Source organism: Leuresthes tenuis, unplaced genomic scaffold, assembly GCF_036924035.1.
Source record: "Leuresthes tenuis unplaced genomic scaffold, fLeuTen1.0.hap1 SCAF_9, whole genome shotgun sequence".
Lineage (NCBI taxonomy): Eukaryota > Metazoa > Chordata > Actinopteri > Atheriniformes > Atherinopsidae > Leuresthes > Leuresthes tenuis.
Window position 1 is genome coordinate 4,187,842 of NW_027325363.1, and position 18,047 is coordinate 4,205,888.

The 18,047-nt window shown below is 41.4% G+C and overlaps 1 protein-coding gene across 1 annotated transcript in view; it reads left to right on the forward strand.

The window, feature by feature from the left end:
* Positions 1–851: 851 nt before the first annotated feature.
* LOC140313954 (LHFPL tetraspan subfamily member 6 protein) overlaps positions 852–18,047 on the forward strand; it is a 41,809-nt gene continuing 24,613 nt past the window's right edge. Inside the window, exons 1-2 of the mRNA XM_072391945.1 lie at positions 852–1,174; positions 2,127–2,643. Coding sequence (XP_072248046.1) covers positions 2,259–2,643 — 385 coding nt within the window. The 5' untranslated portion in view covers positions 852–1,174; positions 2,127–2,258. The remainder of the gene's footprint in view (positions 1,175–2,126; positions 2,644–18,047) is intronic.

Genomic DNA, 18,047 nt, shown 5'->3' on the forward strand with positions numbered 1-18,047 from the left:
ACTGTTTCAATTCATTTGAGTTTGTCACCACATGACATTTTAAAAGTAAAACCGCCAATCAAATCAAACCCAATCCAACCTTGTCCAACCTTAAGGCTATAACACAAATGACACGAAGGAATTATAGCTGATTATTTCATAGAAAAACACAAACCCCATGACTAACACTGTGTGACACATTAAAAACATACATGTCTGCCAAGATAAATCAGCATCAACATACAAACTGTAAAACTGCTGGTTGTGAGAACATGGCCATTTTTCCCAAGTTGATCTTTTTCTTCTAATCCTACACTGTGACACAACCACTCTGTGCTGTTTGGTAATAAAGCTACTTGTAACTCACTTATACACGTATCATTGTCAGTATAAATGTTAAAACAATGAGCTACTCATGGTTGTTGGTGTTATGCTTGATTTTATATGCAAATAAAGACTTTATTAAAGTGTCTAAATGTTAACGAACTCAATCGGCCTTATTACATTTGTGAGCGAAGGAATGCAAATGATGGTATTTTATCTACAGTTTAGACAAATACAGAGACTATACAAAGGGGTCATAAAATAAGTTTGAACTGATACAAAATTGCCTTTGAAGCCTTTCGAGTCATCTCTTGACTCGAAAGGCTGTATAAAGCAAAGCAAAAGTTAAGGTCCCTGAACCGTTATTAAGTCCAAACACTTTTTAGTTACATGTACTGAAGCCATTTTTCGATTTTCGAGTCATCCGTGAATGCACCAGCAGCATGCAGGAATGATAGGAGCGGGAGCGGTAAGCCCAGCCGCTGGGCAGGGATTTGTGTGATTGATGGTCTCCTCCCAGCACTGTTTCATGGAGTCCCCTCCTCCCTCCTCCCTCCCTCCTCCCTCCTCTCCCTCTGAGCAGGAATGTGAAATCGGGAGTCCGGTCAGAGAGCGCCGTTCGTCTCTGCACCGCGCAGGAGTGACTCATTGATCATCGCCTTGGTTAGATATATTGACGAGAAAGCAGTGATTAGTGTTCAGATACTGTTGTCACTTTTTGGATTTCCACTCTAAGATCGTTCGTGTCTCTTTTCTCTTTTTCTCGACTGGAGAAAAGTTTGCTTTGAGACCCGACACAGCTGGAGCCCGCAGATGGGAACGACCTCTCAGTGTACACCCAGCGCACCTTATTTCCGAAGTCTTCCAGCATGTAAGATTTCCCCTCTTTCTGTGGCTTTTTCCCCTCATTATTTTCATTCCGAAAGCGTTAGCACTGCGATAGTATAGTGTATTTCTTGAGGTCACCCCTAAAGACGGATCACTGCATGTTCCTGCAGAAGTGGCAGCTCACGCAGGGAACTGAAGAGTGTTTTCTCAGCTCCGTGATCACTCCCCGTCAGTGCTGCTTGTTTGTACGGTTCGTTGTTAATTAACAACTCTTAAAACGCATCGGTAGAAGTTTTGCCATGACGTGTGTGCCTTATGTAATTTCAGAGTTTATTATATGAATGATTCTGCTTTTTTTCGTCGACAGGTTATCATTATTTTCAAAGAAGAGACGAATTATGCTCTATTACAGATGTTCTAATTATGGGCTACCTGTTGGGATACGTTGAGGTGTTTTAGTGCATATCTCAACGTGCTCGATTTTGAGAACAAAATAACAAATTTGGGATTTTTTTTAGTCATTAACCGCTTATAGAGACAAGCCTGAAGTAAAGAGGGAGGATGCAAAGTATTCAGCTCAAACGTTGCTTTGGCTTTTTACTGGCCTGAGTTGGATCATAATAATTTTTTGTTGACTACTGCTTAAATCATAATTATCTTTTATTTATTCAGAATAACTGTGTGGATTATATGGCCACATCTCTTTCTGTTAGTTTCTGAATACATCTTTCAGGGGAGGACAACGCATAGACCTATTTAATCAACAATTACACACAAAATATGATTAAACGATAAATGGAAGTCTGTTAATTAGACATTCTGCCCTCTTGCATATTTTTTGTTATCATTTGGTTGATTATGTATTTATAATGAGTGAGAAATACATTTCTGTTTTTTAGCTGATTTTCTTGTTATTTCAAAAGCCAATAACTTTTATTTTTATTTATTTTTTAAGATTTATGTGTTAATCTGGGTGTTTCTCTTCCTCCTGACAGGGACCCGGAGTCGCTGAGAAGGTGAAGACTGAAGTGTTAAATGCTCACTGCAAGGTTTCCAGCAACACAGCAACTGTTCATCTAACTGCTGTCCGTTCAGTTACCGTGTGAACCATTTGTAGACTGTTTACGATGGCGTCTAGCCTGACATGTGCAGGTGTTATCTGGACCCTGCTGTCCCTACTCTGTGCTGCTGCCTCTTGTGTTGGCTTCTTCATGCCCTACTGGCTGCTGGGAACACAGATGGACAAGCCAGTGTCCTTTGGCACATTTCGGCGCTGCTCTTACCCAGTGAGGGACGAGGAGAAACAGATCACAGTGATGCTGGAGCAGTGTGGACGCTACGCCTCCTTCCAGGGCATCCCAAGTGTGGCGTGGAGGATTTGCACGGTGGTGACAGGTGTGGGGTGTGGCCTCCTCCTTCTGGTGGCGCTCACAGCTCTCATGGGCTGCTGCATCTCTGACCTCATCTCACGCACGATTGGTCGGGTGGCTGGCGGGATCCAGTTTGTTGGAGGTGAGCACAATGATGTTTAGTGTGTGTTTGAACCTGGTGCCAATCCTGAGCCCACCTTTGCACTGTGGACGCCGGGTAGCTCTGGTGTGAATGAGGCAATGCTGTTGTTGTTTTGGGAGAGATTTTGCAACTTTCTAACAGTCAGCTCACTTTTCATAATGGTTAGTATTTAAAAAAAAAACATGCAACTTCTTTAGAAATCACAACATAGACTATTGTAGAAATGATAAAGGTTTTAACGGCTGTTTTGACTTCTTACCAAAGTCTTTTCAAAGTAATATTAAAAAGGAAATGTAACAAAATCATTTTGGTGAGGAAAAACAGAGACATAGATGCTTTGCTTGGCCAACAGTCCTGCTGTCTGCCCAGAACAGCTGTGGTTTCCTCAGATACTCTGCAGCACAGGAAATTAAAAGTCTCCCAGTAAAACGTTAGTCACAAAGTTGAGTCGTTTTACATTTTTTAATACATTCTTAAAGCAACACGAACAGTCGCCCATCAATCTGGATTGTTGGAATGTTGCTCTAAGTGCGGTTGGTGTTTCATTTTTTGTGCTGCTTTTGGGTGTGTAAGGCTTTGGTTCTTTTTGCAAAGGCTTGGAATATGCTTGCATTTTGTAAACATGTTAGAACATATAATCTGTTATAGAAAAAATCTGAGAAGCAGTTTTAATACTTTCCTGTGTTTTACCATGACCAATAATTTTCCCTTCCCTCTCTTTTCTGTGACATAGACGTTTGGCATCAATTCAGAACTTTTGGTCATGGAAAATAATCAGAGGTACAAATGAGCTCAAATTTCGCTATGTGCTCGATACAGAATGAAGCTCTGAGAGTTGAAAAGAAACCCATGCTGAGTCCTGTCTGCGCTGCAGAAAGCGTCATTGTGTTTGCTTGTTTGTTTGCTGTAAATTATTCCAGTTCAGCTCAACACAAGCTTTGTTTATGTGTAATGATGGTTTTGCACATGTGTTCTCTCGTGACGTGAGGTCTGAGGGAAGGCTCCCACTGAAGCTGCAAATTTCCCTGCCCCAGTTTAAGAAGCTGTGGTGCTCCAGCCCTCTCATTTGCTCGAAAAAATGTTTGCTCGCATACTGTGGCTTACCACTCCGCTGTTCACAATCCCCATCACTTCAGTTTGGATTTAAAATGTGATGTGACAGAGTAGCAGGTTGCAAGCAGATTTGATGTAGCTGCTAGGTTTTCTTGGGGAATAAATCTACAGAGGACCACCACAACACTACATGCTCTAATTCTAAAAGGCTTAGCTTCTTAGGAACATCAGTATTAATGATGTACATTATGGAGGATGATTAAGGTAAAAGCTAGTTGGGTTACAGAGAATTCTGCACTTTATATAAGGAGAAATCTTTTTAAGCTCACAACTACCACAAACATACCGTGTTACACCAAGCTGCTATTTTTGGTTATAGGATTTAAAAAATCCTGTCTGTCTTTTTCGCAAATTCTCCCTTTGCAGACTCACAAATCCAGATATGCATGAATTTAGATGGCTGGAGAGTGAAGAAAGACAGCATATAATACAAGAGACTCTGCACAGATCGTTTCATCTTCAATGTCAGCGAGCTAAAGGGCAGAGATGTCACAGAAAGGCTAACTGGAAGTGACACAACTGAGAAGCTCAGTAGGCTGTTGCATTTATTGTCTTCTGTCACTTGGAAAGTGTCCAAATATCCAGGAAGGCATGGGAAGAGAGGACACAAATCTACCTGCAATCATTTGACATTCACTTCATATGAACTGAGAATCTGGCGGAGAAATAAAGAGCTGTGGGGAAACAGCTGGAGTGGAGGCTGCAATGTTTGATCAAATCTCAGTGATTAGCAGGAACAGGGAGAGGAAGTAAATGTGATGAGCAGCAATGGTGAAGTGAGCTTCGTGCTTTTCTGTCTGATTATGGCGGCAGGCTCCTTTGTTGTTTTCTCTGATCCTGTTGGAGGCCACTGATGAAGAGCATTTTGCCAGAGAGGACAGAGCCTGTGGGTTGTCGCAAATTAAATACATCAACTTCACATCTTCTTGTAATCTATCTCACTCCCATGAAACAGATTAGAACTTATCATTGCTTTATCTCCTTGGTTGCTGCCCTGACAGAAAAACTTGTCACAGTAACTATTACTGTTGAAGGTGTTGTTCTTTATTGCTGTTCTACTCCCAGTTCACTGTAAGCAGCATTGCACCAGAGCTTCTTAATTGGTAATGGCAGCAGATTTTCTTCACGATAGAGTTGGAGTCTCAGTTTGAAACTGTTTTATGCCTCTTATACAGTATTAAACAACTTAGTTTCTTGTCTTGGTTGTATAGCCTTGCAGGCACAAACAACTGTGGCACAGATGAGTGGTTCAGACATTTAAAGATTCTTGACTTGGATTTAGTTGTTAGGGATTTTGTCCTCACCCCTCCTGCAGTGTCTTGCCTTGTCTCTTTAGGTGCCTCAAGCAGAACTACACACAGCAGGAAGAAAGCTATTTAACGATTTAGACACTCTGTGGAACTTTTTTCAAACTTAGTTTTTGTCCTAAGCACAATAACCTGCATGTACATTTGTGTCCAATGATGTTATTTTGACATCTCACTCTCAGATTGCATTACAGTCGCTGTAACATCTGACAGCTTATGTGAATGGATATCAACAACTGAATATGGAGGATAGTACTGGGAGCCTGAGGCTTTTAGGATACCCCTTTTATTATAAAAATAAATTCAATTAACAGGGGCTTCTTAAGCTGAGACACCTGATCTGAAGTGGTTCAGAAAATGTACAGGATTATCTCTGAAACAAATCTGTCGTTGAGTCTTGGCTTGAAAAACAGGTCTCGGTCAATGTTGTTAGACTTTGTGTAAATTTAGTAAAAATACGTTAGACTTAAGGGCTAGATGCCATACTTGGAGGGGGGAGTTGTTTAGAAAAATGGATGTCCGGAGGGGAATTATAAATTCCCTTTTGGAAAGCTATAACTGGACTGTGTACTATTTGATGCTATTGCTATGTCCAGTTTAGATATTATAGATGAAAATATTCCATAATCTTGATTCTTTTCGAATAGATTTTCCTCCAACCCATATCAGCTTTTCTGCTCATTGTTCTCATAATCTGATTTATTAATCATTCTCACATTGCAAAAGTGCTGCAGATTCTGAATGAAAGAACTTCAAATATGTTTGATATCTGCAGCGGTCTGAAAGTACTGAATCCCGGTCAGACCCGACTGAATGTAGAGACTTCAGTGACACATTCTGGGACTGGGTGACCATGTGCTCTGAATTGGCTCCAACCTCAGGGTTTTGTCTCAGATCTCAAAATCTTGCCCGAGACAGTTTAATTCACTCTCTGTGTGACTGGCTTTAAGGGATTAATACAGTGGACTTGTGATATAACCAGATGCCAAAGCCAAGAATAGCTTAAAAATGAAATCTCAATCTCACTTTAAAAGTGGCAGGAAAATAAGAGAGAGGTGTGACCTGTTTTTCATTTCACCTGATATGAATCTGGACTGGTTAGTTTTACTTTTCTGTGGATTATAAATACAGACAAAGGGATCTGTTTTCACCAGCAAATGAACAGCAGCATTTCATGTGGCTTAGTTGTCGAAAAATATTAAGAATTCTGATTGAAAGATGCACACAAGTAGCTTGTTTATGTTTATTTGATAACCATGAACTGAAAAAGAAGACCTAGTTTATGTCCCAGAAAGCTGTTGCCCTTTAAAGACAGCCAATCACACAAAACTGTTTTGATCCAAAAAATAAAGGTCAGTTGAACATTACTGGGCATATTAGGTAAAGACATTGTTCCAAAACGTGCCTGAAATCTCTTAAAATATTTTTTTGACCTACAGAGAATGTCAGCATGGCTGAAATCATTTAGGCTCTTGATAAAAATGTCAGGTGATATAGCTGCTCAAAGCCAGAGGGTATAAGCTATACTTTATTGAGAACATTTTGAACTGCTGAGTCCTCAAAACTGAAGGTGAAATAACAAGACAAACACAATGATGCATGGCGGCCGCACTCGGCTTTTTTCTGGGAGTTTGTTGAGTCTGTGGGGTACACACAGAGGGCTACGTATGAGCAGCTGCTGTTTCAGAGGAGGTGCAGACTTATCAGGTACTGTGTCCCCCAGCAATGTAAGACATGTCTGAAATAGCTTGACGCAGGCTGTGGACAGCAGGGAAGCGGGGAAGAGTTTAATTTTGTCTGTCATTGTTGGGTGAAGTACAGAGACGGGTTTACAATGTATGAAGAGACATGTTGTGCAATCACTGTGGGGTGAGTATTAATTATTGATTTTAAGACATTTAATGTCTATTACATTAAATATTAGTCGAGAGTTCCAACAGTTCTTTGATGAAATGAGATCAGAAAGATGTTAATCCTCCGCTGTGAGCTCTTTGAGAGTAAAATGACAACTTGTGATCAACTAAACATAACTTTCAAAGCTTGTTTTTTCTTTTTTTTTATTTCTTGAAAGTCGAACTGAAGAACTTCTGAAGTTTCAGATAGACTGAAAGCAAAAACAGAATTTGATAGAAGTTAATTAAATCATATGATGCTGGTTTTTCGGAACAAGAGGACCTGTTTGTGGGGGAAAACAGTGTGACATTCTGTCTCTTGTCTTCACAATTTGCACAGACTTGTTGGCAGCTCTGGTTGAATACATCCTGCACTGCCTCCACTGAAGCAGTTGAACTGAAATATCAAATAATTGGCTGTGTTGCCTTCTGGGAAAGCTTCTCCATTCCGTTTTGTGGTTGGTTGGTTGAGTTTACACCCCTGTGCCAGCTACTCATTTGCCCACACTGCTGCGGTATGTCAGTAAATTAGCCAAGCTGCTCAGAGCATTTAAGTGAAATACTTTTGATTTCATTTAAGTTTGTCACCAATTTAAGTCTACTACTTCCTTTGGTAGCTCTGCTGTTCCCTCAGAGGTGACCTATCACACACAACAAGTAATACAGTAATCTGGTCATGTGCTACTGAGGCCAGATGAAATTAGCTTCACCGCATCTGTCTGCACCACCTCTGCGGCTCAAAGGGTATATCAAGGGCATGAACATGAGTGATAAATATAAAGACATGTATATGAATTACAGACGGGTGGCATTTATGGCATCCATAATGTTGCCAAGGGCTATTTGGCATAGTCTTGTGTTGTCCTGTTTCAGAGTCATACCAGCACAGCCAGGAGCTTTGTCCTTGTGTCAGCTTTGTGAGCTCTCGCCAGCTGGAACCCACCCAGTCCCAGAATGTGTGCTTCCACCCCCCTCTAACCACCTGCACTTATTATGAAGAGGTACACCATAATGAAATCACATCTATATGAAGAAGGCTTCAGGATGAAGAGCTCATCTTTCCGTCTGGAACAGTGTCACATGGCGCTCATTGTTTAGTGGTGTCATTTCACAGGACATTTCCTGAGCGGTGAATAGATATTTCCTGATGTGTCATGTGTTCCGTTTACATCCATAACTTATCTGTATTCCTTCCTCGTCATACACCTGCCACTTTGGTGGGAGGATGATGAACTACACTATCTCATCTGTCATGAAGGCATTGCATAAAACTAATGAGATTACAGTGGCTCATATGTTTAAGAGAAGAAAGCCAAGATTTTTTTTAATGTGGACAAGAGCCTTGCGTAATGGTGTTGAGAACACTTTCCTGCTCTTCATCGCTTACATTTCCGGCTTCTAATGGTTATAAAGTGGATGTCTCTTCCTCTGGGTTGATTGATCACCTAAAGTACAGACCACTCTTGCACTGTAATACGCTCATTCAGCCCAGCAGCATTTTTTTCTCATAATACAGTCCCCTGAAACCCCCGCCAACACGACCGCAAGGATGTTTGGAGTCAGAGAGCTGTGAAACGTAGCCTGTAGCCAGAAACAGTCTATTTTCCCTAGTGTTCGAGTCTATCCTCTTTCTCTGGATGAACACCCTCCCACTTTTTTTTTTACTTCAGTATCACCTCCGATTCTCTCAGTCTTTGACACTGTTTCAACTTTTCCCAAATTTTGCTTTCTGTCTTTCTCCTTTTCTCCTCCATCTCTTTCCCTCTGCCTCAGCTTATGCTCATTCTGCTCATGGCAGTGTGCTGCAAGCAGGAATAAAACGATGAGGCCAGGACCAAGTGACCCAAAGAGTGGACGTGGGTTCAGCCAGAAAGATCAATCTGATGTAAAACAATAAAAATAAACGGTAGAGACAGAATTGGAGAAAAGGGCGGAAAGCCCAGCATCAGCAGGGATTTAGTTTTGTCAAACAGGAAGTCTGGGAAACCAAAGGATAGACAGAAGGGTTATTTCAGCCTACCCCTCTGTTAAGTCATTGTTTTTGCTGGTATAGCAGCAGGCGTGCTGCATATCGTGTTGTTGTTTTTTGTGTCACTGGGAACAAAACTGTTCCAGAAAATGTGTTTGGTGTGTCTGGAGCCGTGTCTGGCATTAATGCAGCTGTAAAAACAAAGCACGGGAGGCTGATAGCTGAGCAGAAGGGATGTATGTGGAGATTAATTTGGTAGTTATCAAACCATTATTTGATTAAAGAATTTGCTGATTCACGGAAAATAAATCAACAGCTATTTCATTATTGTTCTATCAGGAATTCACTTGGCAGAATATCAAACATTGTGTTCCAGCTGCTTAAAGCTCTGTTTCTTTCTTATTTTTGTTTTAAGTGTTTTTAAGTGTAGGCGTTTAGCCTGTTAGTTATACAAAACATGTAATTTGACTGTGGCCTTTAGAAAACTAAGATGAGCATCTTCTTGTCTGTTTCCTAACATTTTATAGAGTGAATAATAATTTAGTCAGTGCGAATTAAGCCCCTTTTCAGAAGTGCACTGCTTTTCCTGATTCTGACAGCAGCTGGGTGTGTCAGGCTCTCCTTTTTAGCACCCATAAAAATGAGAAACTCTTCGGTGTTCATGTTTGAAAATGGCCAAGGCTTCATCAAGGATGATTTCTGTATTGCTTTCAACACATCACACATCTGAACTGCTTTCATTTACAGTGTTTTGGGTTGGGCTGTGCGATGAACCCAGGAGAAGTGGAAGATAACATTTTTCACTGCCTTTCTTACTGTAAGAGTAATAAACCAATCAAAGTTCTGTAGAAAATCAACTGTTCAATAAGCCTAAAGCAATATATTCAGCAACTCTACTCCCATTATATTTTACACAACCACAATGTGCTTGACCTGTAAATATGTATTCTGTTGACATTATGAGATCTTGGTGCGAGAAAACTATGAGCGTTATACCTCACTTGATGTACTGTCCAGTCTCACACAAATGAAAAACACTGCGTTGCTGTTAACACATTAGTGACCAATGTCTGAATGATGTTATCAGATTACTGTGCCATTCATCTGACATATCTTGTGCACAGTATGCAAACATATTGGGCAAAGCCAGTGTGCTGGAATGATTACAGCTGCACTGCTAACGTGCTTTACAGCTTCACTGTCCGTGTCTGTAATCATGTAAATATGGATTTATTAACACCAAAAATGGGATTGAAGTGATGCTGATGGACATTTTATTAGTTTTGCATGTCAAACAGTAGTTCTAAGCACTACTTATCATTATGGATGCAAGACCAGTCTACTAACAAGGTGGTATTAGGTCGAAATCTGATCACCTGCCACATCTTGGCCAATTTATTATAGTAAACAAATGATAATACTTCTAAATAGATTCTGTTCGGGGATGGATTTTTTGGGTCAAATGCAGTCGGTTTTAAGTGTTACTGTATTGGTGGTAAAGATATGTTTAATTTTTCAATAAACTAAAAGCATAAATTCAACTTGCAGTGAACTGAAGTGGTCAGCATTTGGTGTAGGAGTAGAAATGGACTGAGATGTGATTTTAGAGTCTAACCCTGCAGTTTGAGCACAGAAATATCCTGAAGTTAGAATTCAGGGTCTGCGCATACTAAATGCCCTCAGAGCAATCAAAAATACAATATGGTGTCTCAACAACTTCACTTTCTTTAGACGCATCTACCTTATGTTTGATTTCATACATATAATAATCAGTTGTAGTCCAGAACAAAAGAAACTCATCAGTGACTTTGTGAAAAGACTGTTGTTTGGGTTTTGTCCTCAGCTTCAACAAAAAGGGCAAAGCAGACATGGAAGTAGTTATCAACACATATCACGTATGTGCCACGACACCTATAAAAGTGAATATGTGCAATTGGATGACTCCCCACCCAGACAGATGCTTAACAGATGGCTGAGGCGCCACTCCTCTGTATCACGGGTGACACACATTGTGGAGGGCATGTTTCATGGCACTGCTCCAGCCTCTACCTACAGTGAGTAATGTTTAAGTCGCATGCAGGTACAAGAGCAAACTCATTCAAGAGGGATGCAAATAGTGGAAACAATGAGGGAAAGAAAATGTACCTCATCACCACATGTTGTGACCAGTAAGTGATAAAGAGGATGATGGAGAAGCCCACATTTGGCCTGTTAGATATCTCTTAAGGAGTCAGATGCCATAAGTCGGCTGAATAAATGTATAAATATGGATTGGCTCTCAGTCCTGTGGGATAAAGTAGTTTGCTCAGTATTCATTCCCTGTTTTACAGCCTCAGCGGCCCTGTGCCTCTAACACTACAGTTAATTATCCTCTTCTTCCTAGTGAGGGGAATGTGGGGTCAATACTTCTTTTGTAATGCCTTCTGGTAGGTCAAATAGCAGGGGAGTGAGAAAATAGAGTATGGGTTGGATGTATGGAGGCAGATCCAGCTGCATAGAATAGAGAAGTCTGTATTAGCTGAAGACATTCTTTGTAATTTTCTGTCTTTTATTTCCCCAAAACTGCTGATATATTCTTGCTTTTGGTTTCAGACTTCCATATCCAAAGAGGCAGTCTAAACACCCATGTAGGAGTGAGTCATTTTGTCTTTAAACTTGTGAATGTCTCATTAAATTTTGCTCACGGTGACCAAGAATCTCCTGCATCTTATTCCTAAAAGGCCATGAATAGCATTAAGAGCTGCATGGAGAGTCAGCCTTCATGGTAATGTGTGAGCTGCCACTGTCTCGGGGAGAATTAGATCAGTTTACAGCTGAGGGAGAGGTCACTCAAACACTTGTCAGCTTGCTACTAGACACTGTGGACAGGTGAGGAAGGCATGAAAGGCAGCTGAAGATCAGATAGGAGGTGGATGTGAGTCATCTGTGCTCAGGCATTTGCCTGATAGTGGCAGACGGCTGTACTGTCATGACCTGGTGACGGGAGTTTTGTCCACGAAAGTGACATTCAAGTGTGAATTCATTGCCTCTTGTATCTGTTTGTGTTTTCAGGAGAGTTATAGATAGATCTGCATGTGGTTGAGTGTATTAATGGCTGTCTGCTGAGGCCTGCCTTGAGTCTGCCTTTCCTGTCTGCCTCAAGGAATGTTGGGAATTTAGGGTAAATATATTCTGTTGCCCACCACCCAACCCTCCTACAAATGTAAAGCTAGTGGTTTTCGACTGACATACTTGCGTCTAACTTCAGTATGTGATTTGAATGATAACAGTCAAGGATTTTTTCATCACAAATTCAGCTCGTGTAAATAGGACTGACAGCTCCCTCGAGAGACTAAGTGTTTGTGCGTTAAGTGATCAATACAAATCATTGATGATTTAGAAAGAGGAAAATGTGCATTGGTGGCTTTTTTAAAACCCTGAAGTAGAAAATCCACCAAAGGCACCTTGGTGTAGTAATAAGGAAAATGTCACTCCCGTTATTACCATAAAGTGACAACTCTGCAACTGTGTTGCATGAAATTATGTTTCAGGGATGAAAAAAAGTGTGTTTCCCCAAGATGGAGTGCAGTCACCATTTTGTGGCTCATGGGTGGACTCCAGGCTGGGGGAGTTTTTAGTGTTTGGGTGGAAGTTAGTTTTTTCTTCACTTCCCAGGCTCTCATTCCAGCTGGTCAGCAGAAGTTGGGTGGGCTTTTCCCAGAGGATCTGGTTTCCACAGCAGCAGGGGGCACAGACCCAGAACAGAGACGGGAGCGAGGATCAACATTCGGGAAAAATTCCTGGAGCCTTGTAGTGGTTCGGGTCTTTTGCTTAAGATAAACAGGTCAAACTGCAAGTTGCTTTCACACCACCATTCTGTTGATAGTCACTTCAGCTCCCAAAGTCTATTTTTACTCTTCTGGCAGATTGTTTTTAAGCCTCAACAGTTAAACAGCACCTTGTTGACTGACCTTTAGGTGAACGCAAAGGAAAAAAATAATTCAGCACCGGCAGCAAGATATAAGCAAAACCCAGCATAAAGGAGCTCCAAGTCAGTCACGTATCCCATCCAGCTAACAGACAAAGGCTGCAAAAGTGCTCTGGAATAAGAGGCCCCAAGACGGGACGCCCATTCAGTTTACCATATGACTTAGTGGTTGCTTGTATTTTGAGGCTCTCTGTCCCAAATACAGTCTTGTGTAAGCATAACACAAGGTTTCTGGAATGTAGCAAGTAAGCTTCTTCTCAGAGAGTTAGACGAGGCTATAAACAGGACAAAGGACTGCTCTACCCATATTTGTATGTGCTTATGAAGATCAGCAAGCTGGTGGCCATATATGAGACTATTGTGAAAAGCAGCCCAGTGGAGGAGCCGAATGAAGATATCTGGGTTTGGAAGCAATAAATGAAATGTACAGAAGCAGTTGTTGTTATAAATAAAGTAGAGTTAGAGGCTAAACTAAAGTCTTGCTTTGACAAGTTGGGTCAAATGCAGTTTACAAATAGCTTCTTGGTTGGTGGCAGATGCTGATATCAGCAGTGATATCTTATCTCCTCCCTCACCTGTTGCAAGAGCATTCCAAGACAATCAATGCACACTCCACCCCTGCCACTTTTATGCACTTTATTACTATTAGTCACATATTCTCTCTTGAGTTTCCACTTACCTCCTGCTTCACTCATGCATTTTCACTTTTTGCTTGCATAAAAACAAAATATCACAGAAAACTGAAGTAAAAAGTGAAAGCTGAGAGTTTTGCTCCTTTCCAGAGGGAACGTGGAAACAATGGTACTCTTTGATCCAACAGAGTGACTTTGCTCTTTGCTCTGTTTCTGGGTTTGGCCCAGTATGAATCCCCTGGTGTTGTTCTCTCAGGCCTGACATAATGTGTTCCCCACAGCCATGGCAAGTTGGCTCTGGTTATATGAAAATATTACAGGAGGTTTTCCTGGGTGTGATTTAGATTCATACCGAGGCTGAACCCTGGGCTTATTAATCACATATTCCAGCTATTTCTTGTGCTGGCTCAAAAGTTGCTGTCTCTTGCGAGAGATGGTGCAGATGAATCGAAATGATTAAATATAAGTTATTTTCACCCTTTATAGGCTTGCTGACATAATGAAAACACCAATCTTCACTGAATAGCCCCAAGATAATGCAAATAATGACCGCCATCATTTGTCTGCTTTGTGTTGTGGCTTTCATTTTGAATAAAGCCTCATGAAATAATAATCTACATCCATTCAAAGGTGAGAATAGGATCACATTTATTGTACTATGGCAGTATCTGAGCTGCTCTAGTATCTCACGTCTGCGCAAAATGAAAATTATGAACCCCATCACAGCCTGGGCTTTCTATCTAACTCCACCACCATCAAAAGAGCAAACTGGAAATAAAGCTGAAGGCTTTTAACAGGGACAACTGAAAACAAGGATGTCACCTGTTGAGCTGGAGCAGAAAGTAAGATTTCCAATTACAGTGATTATATGTGGAGCCAAGCCCTTGGGAGTTGAACTGTACTGCCGGTGATATCCCTCACATCTCCTTATCTTCTGTACCCCCAGCTAATACTCGATCATTACTGAATGTGTCGCTATCATTGTTCTCAAAGTGGTACTCTAATGCCAGTCCTTTGTTGGCGTTTCCCTCAAGGTAACTCTTTCTCCTGCTTCCCTCTGCTTCCTATCTCTCTTTGAATCCTGTAAAAGCTTGAAAAACAAAGACATAGCTTTCTTAAGGAAATTGTTAGAATAGCAACGAAAATTAAATTGGTTTCATTCATAAAGAACACATTTGAAACGATTATTTCATAGCTCACATTAAAACAAATTCAGGTGATTTTCTTGTCATCACAACAGGTCTGAATCAGTAACTGGCTGAACAGCTCCAACAAAGGGATAGCAGGTTAGAAGTCAGTGTTATTTTTCCTAACATCACTGAATCTCTGTGAGAGCCGCTGGATCAGGATGTGAAATCCTCCAAAGCCGTTCTACTCAACATGTTTCTGACTGACCGTGATGCGCTTCACCACCTGACATTTGAAGATAACCAGAAAGAGTGGGCGGCCTGCCAGAGAGTGGGTTGGAGCACTCAGCCTCTCTCATGACAGATGTCGAAAAGCTCGTCATGTGCAAAAAAAGAGATAATAGAGGCTGAGAAGTCGCCGGCGTTCAGTCCTGCTGATAACAGAGTGTAAACTGTCAGTCACACAGTGGAGCGGACAAAGCGCAGGTTGTACTGTTTTGATTGCCTGCTTGATATCTATACTCTCACAGTTAACTGGCGCAGAAACATTGTTTTTTTCTGCCTCTATAACTGCACAATCTCTCCAGAGGAAGATGGCAGTGATGGCTACAATAGAGGCGGGTAAGTTTGACATCAGTCACTTTGCAGTTTTCACTGAATATTACGCATACACAGCACTGACGTCGAGGTTATTCTGAGAGACATCTGGTAAACTGACTCCAGCTGCATGCTCAAAATGTCAATAAAAGCAGCGGCAGCTATGTGGTGTGCAGAGGCCCTGTGATACCCTGCTGGGCTTTTGGAGAGTAAACGTCCAATATTATCTCAGCATCATGTCCTCGAGCTTCCATTGTGTCCAGAGCTCTGCAATTTATTTAGCATCTACTTTCAGGCACTGCAGTTGAGATGAGATAGACATTACTTTCCCTGTCAGACCAGAAGAGAAGCAGATTAAAGGCACTCCCCTACTACTGATCTGTGCTAGAACTGTCCTCCTGGATATGAGCAGCATTCTTGTGGATCTTGGCAAATGTTACCTGTATGATTAACAAATGTTTGATGAGACTGCACAGCAAGAGCTACAGCTTTTGATGAAAGTTAAGTGATTCAAAAGCCTGTGTTGTTGAAGCATATTAGTTTATTTAACAATGGATTCCCATCTGCCTGTTGGATCAAAATTTCCAAAATATTTGCAACCAAAACCATATATATTCTTCATTTAAATGATTAGGTCTCCTGCAAACTAAATTAAGTATCAATATGAATATTTCCATTTGATTTAATTAAAAGACGGTGTAAAATGAAAAGTCAAAGGTTCTCAAAGAAATCTGACAGCTTCGTTTTAATGTGCCACCTCTTCTTTATCAATTCCACCTAAAGAAAGCACATGCCAGAGAAAGGTGGCAAATAATGTGGTTACGGCTCATTCCACAGCTTTGTTCACTGTGCTTTAGAGACACTCAATGTGAAAGAGCTGAGCACTTTTTTTCTTGGCAGTTGTTGGCCAGCTACTGGCGTGTAGAGATTTCCCCCGGCGGCGTACATTCAGTTTGAAGAGACACATTTGGTCTACACATACACCCCTCCAAACTTCAGAAGAGAAAGGCAGTGGAGTTCTTACAATTGATTTCTTGTGTAAGCAGTGTGTCTTTTCATTGGTGAAAAGTGATGTTTGTCTATAAAGCCTGTGTCAAAAGCTGTGCGGTTTCATTTAAGAACACATAAATAAAAGGGATAAAGTAACTGGGGCACGGTTCTTAAAAACTCGTCAGTGATTTCCAACATAAGAAAAAAGGTTTTCTCTCTGGGTTGTAGTTAGAGGCTCCCTTGGGTTTGTACAAACATCTTCTTTCTTGAAGGCGACCGCACAAAACAATATTTCAAAGAAGACACGGTGCATCTGTGGTTAAAAGATTTTTAAGGTTGGTTGTCACTTAAGGCAAAGTGTTCAAACAGTCACTCTTCCCACTGCTTATTGATAGGCTCTCAGCAGGGTGTAGCAGAGTCAGAAAGACACCTGCTCTGCACCACAACAATCTGTAATCATGATCAAAGCTCAGACCTGCCAGCAGTAAGCCCAATAGTGTCCTTGCTTTGAACCTTGTTGCTTTGAGCTCACTCTACCCCCTTGGCGAGCACTGTGGGTAGTCACACAGGAGGCGATTAAAAGTTGTAGGCAAAATGGAGGGTGGAGATGGACACAAGCAGGAATCACTCCCAGGTTTGTGACAGCCGCATCCGTAGGACTTATTGATCTATGAAAAGAGATTTACATCCTCTCCTGAGCTACCAGCAGACCATTTTCAGACATCTTGATCTACATTCTTCACATGCAGCATTTAGATCCACGGGACTCTGAAATTGACCGTTTGTTTTAAAATGCACCAAATGATTGATCCTACACCATGTGTCTGGCAATTAAGGAGGCGCTTTCACGCCTTAGCTAAACACATCATCTTCTGACATCCCCCTCTGTCTCATCCCTTTGAGATAATTAGCCTTTTGTTACCTTGAGCATGAGAAGTAACACCTAACCGAGGACAGCGTGTTGTGTGCAGAGCAGTAATTTATTGGCATGTACATGGTTGGCTGTGTATATCTTCAGGGGAGAAGTAAAAGGTGGGGGTTGGTGAAGTGAACATGGTTAAAATGGGCTGCTGTCAGTTGAACAGCTGCTAATGTGGGCTCTCGCTGATTATATGAAACACTAGGGAGAATTATCTACAATTATCATGTAGCTACTAATGGACTAAACAGTACAAATGACAAGTCTAAAGCTTCATGTGGTTCTTCCATGATCAAACCTTTTCCAAGCCGGTTACTGAAGGGGCCGAACAAGACAAAATACACTGAATAGAAATTAGACAGTTGGCATTTTTAATCACTATATAATTAAGAGATTGTATCCATACGTTCTATTCATTGAATAACAGATTAATTGCCCAGTAATATATAAATATTTTTATACTTTGTATTGCTGAATAGCTATAAACTTTTCAAACAGTGAATCAAATGTGGGCTGCTCCACGCAGAGGCCATCCATTTGCTTTCTGCAGTGGCATGTCAGCTATGATCCAGACCTAATCTACCAGCCTGACAGTAGGGTACCTACAGGGAGCCCAGGGTCCTCAGGCCCATAGCCGCTGCCTCATTCGTCTTAAAGACAGGCTACTAGCAGCGACCTCATGCTTGTCCTGCTGTGCTTGCATATGCAGAGTTACGAGGGATGCTCAACCCTGAAGCTGTCATCTTGTCACCAGTGGGCCTTCTGTTCCCCCACGCTCTCTTGGTCAGCTGCATGGATGAAAAAAAATTGTGAAGATGGCCCTTTTCCCTGCAGGGAGCCCCCAGCCTCCTCAGAGGCAACAAGCAGGCGTGACCGTGCTTGCACACTGAG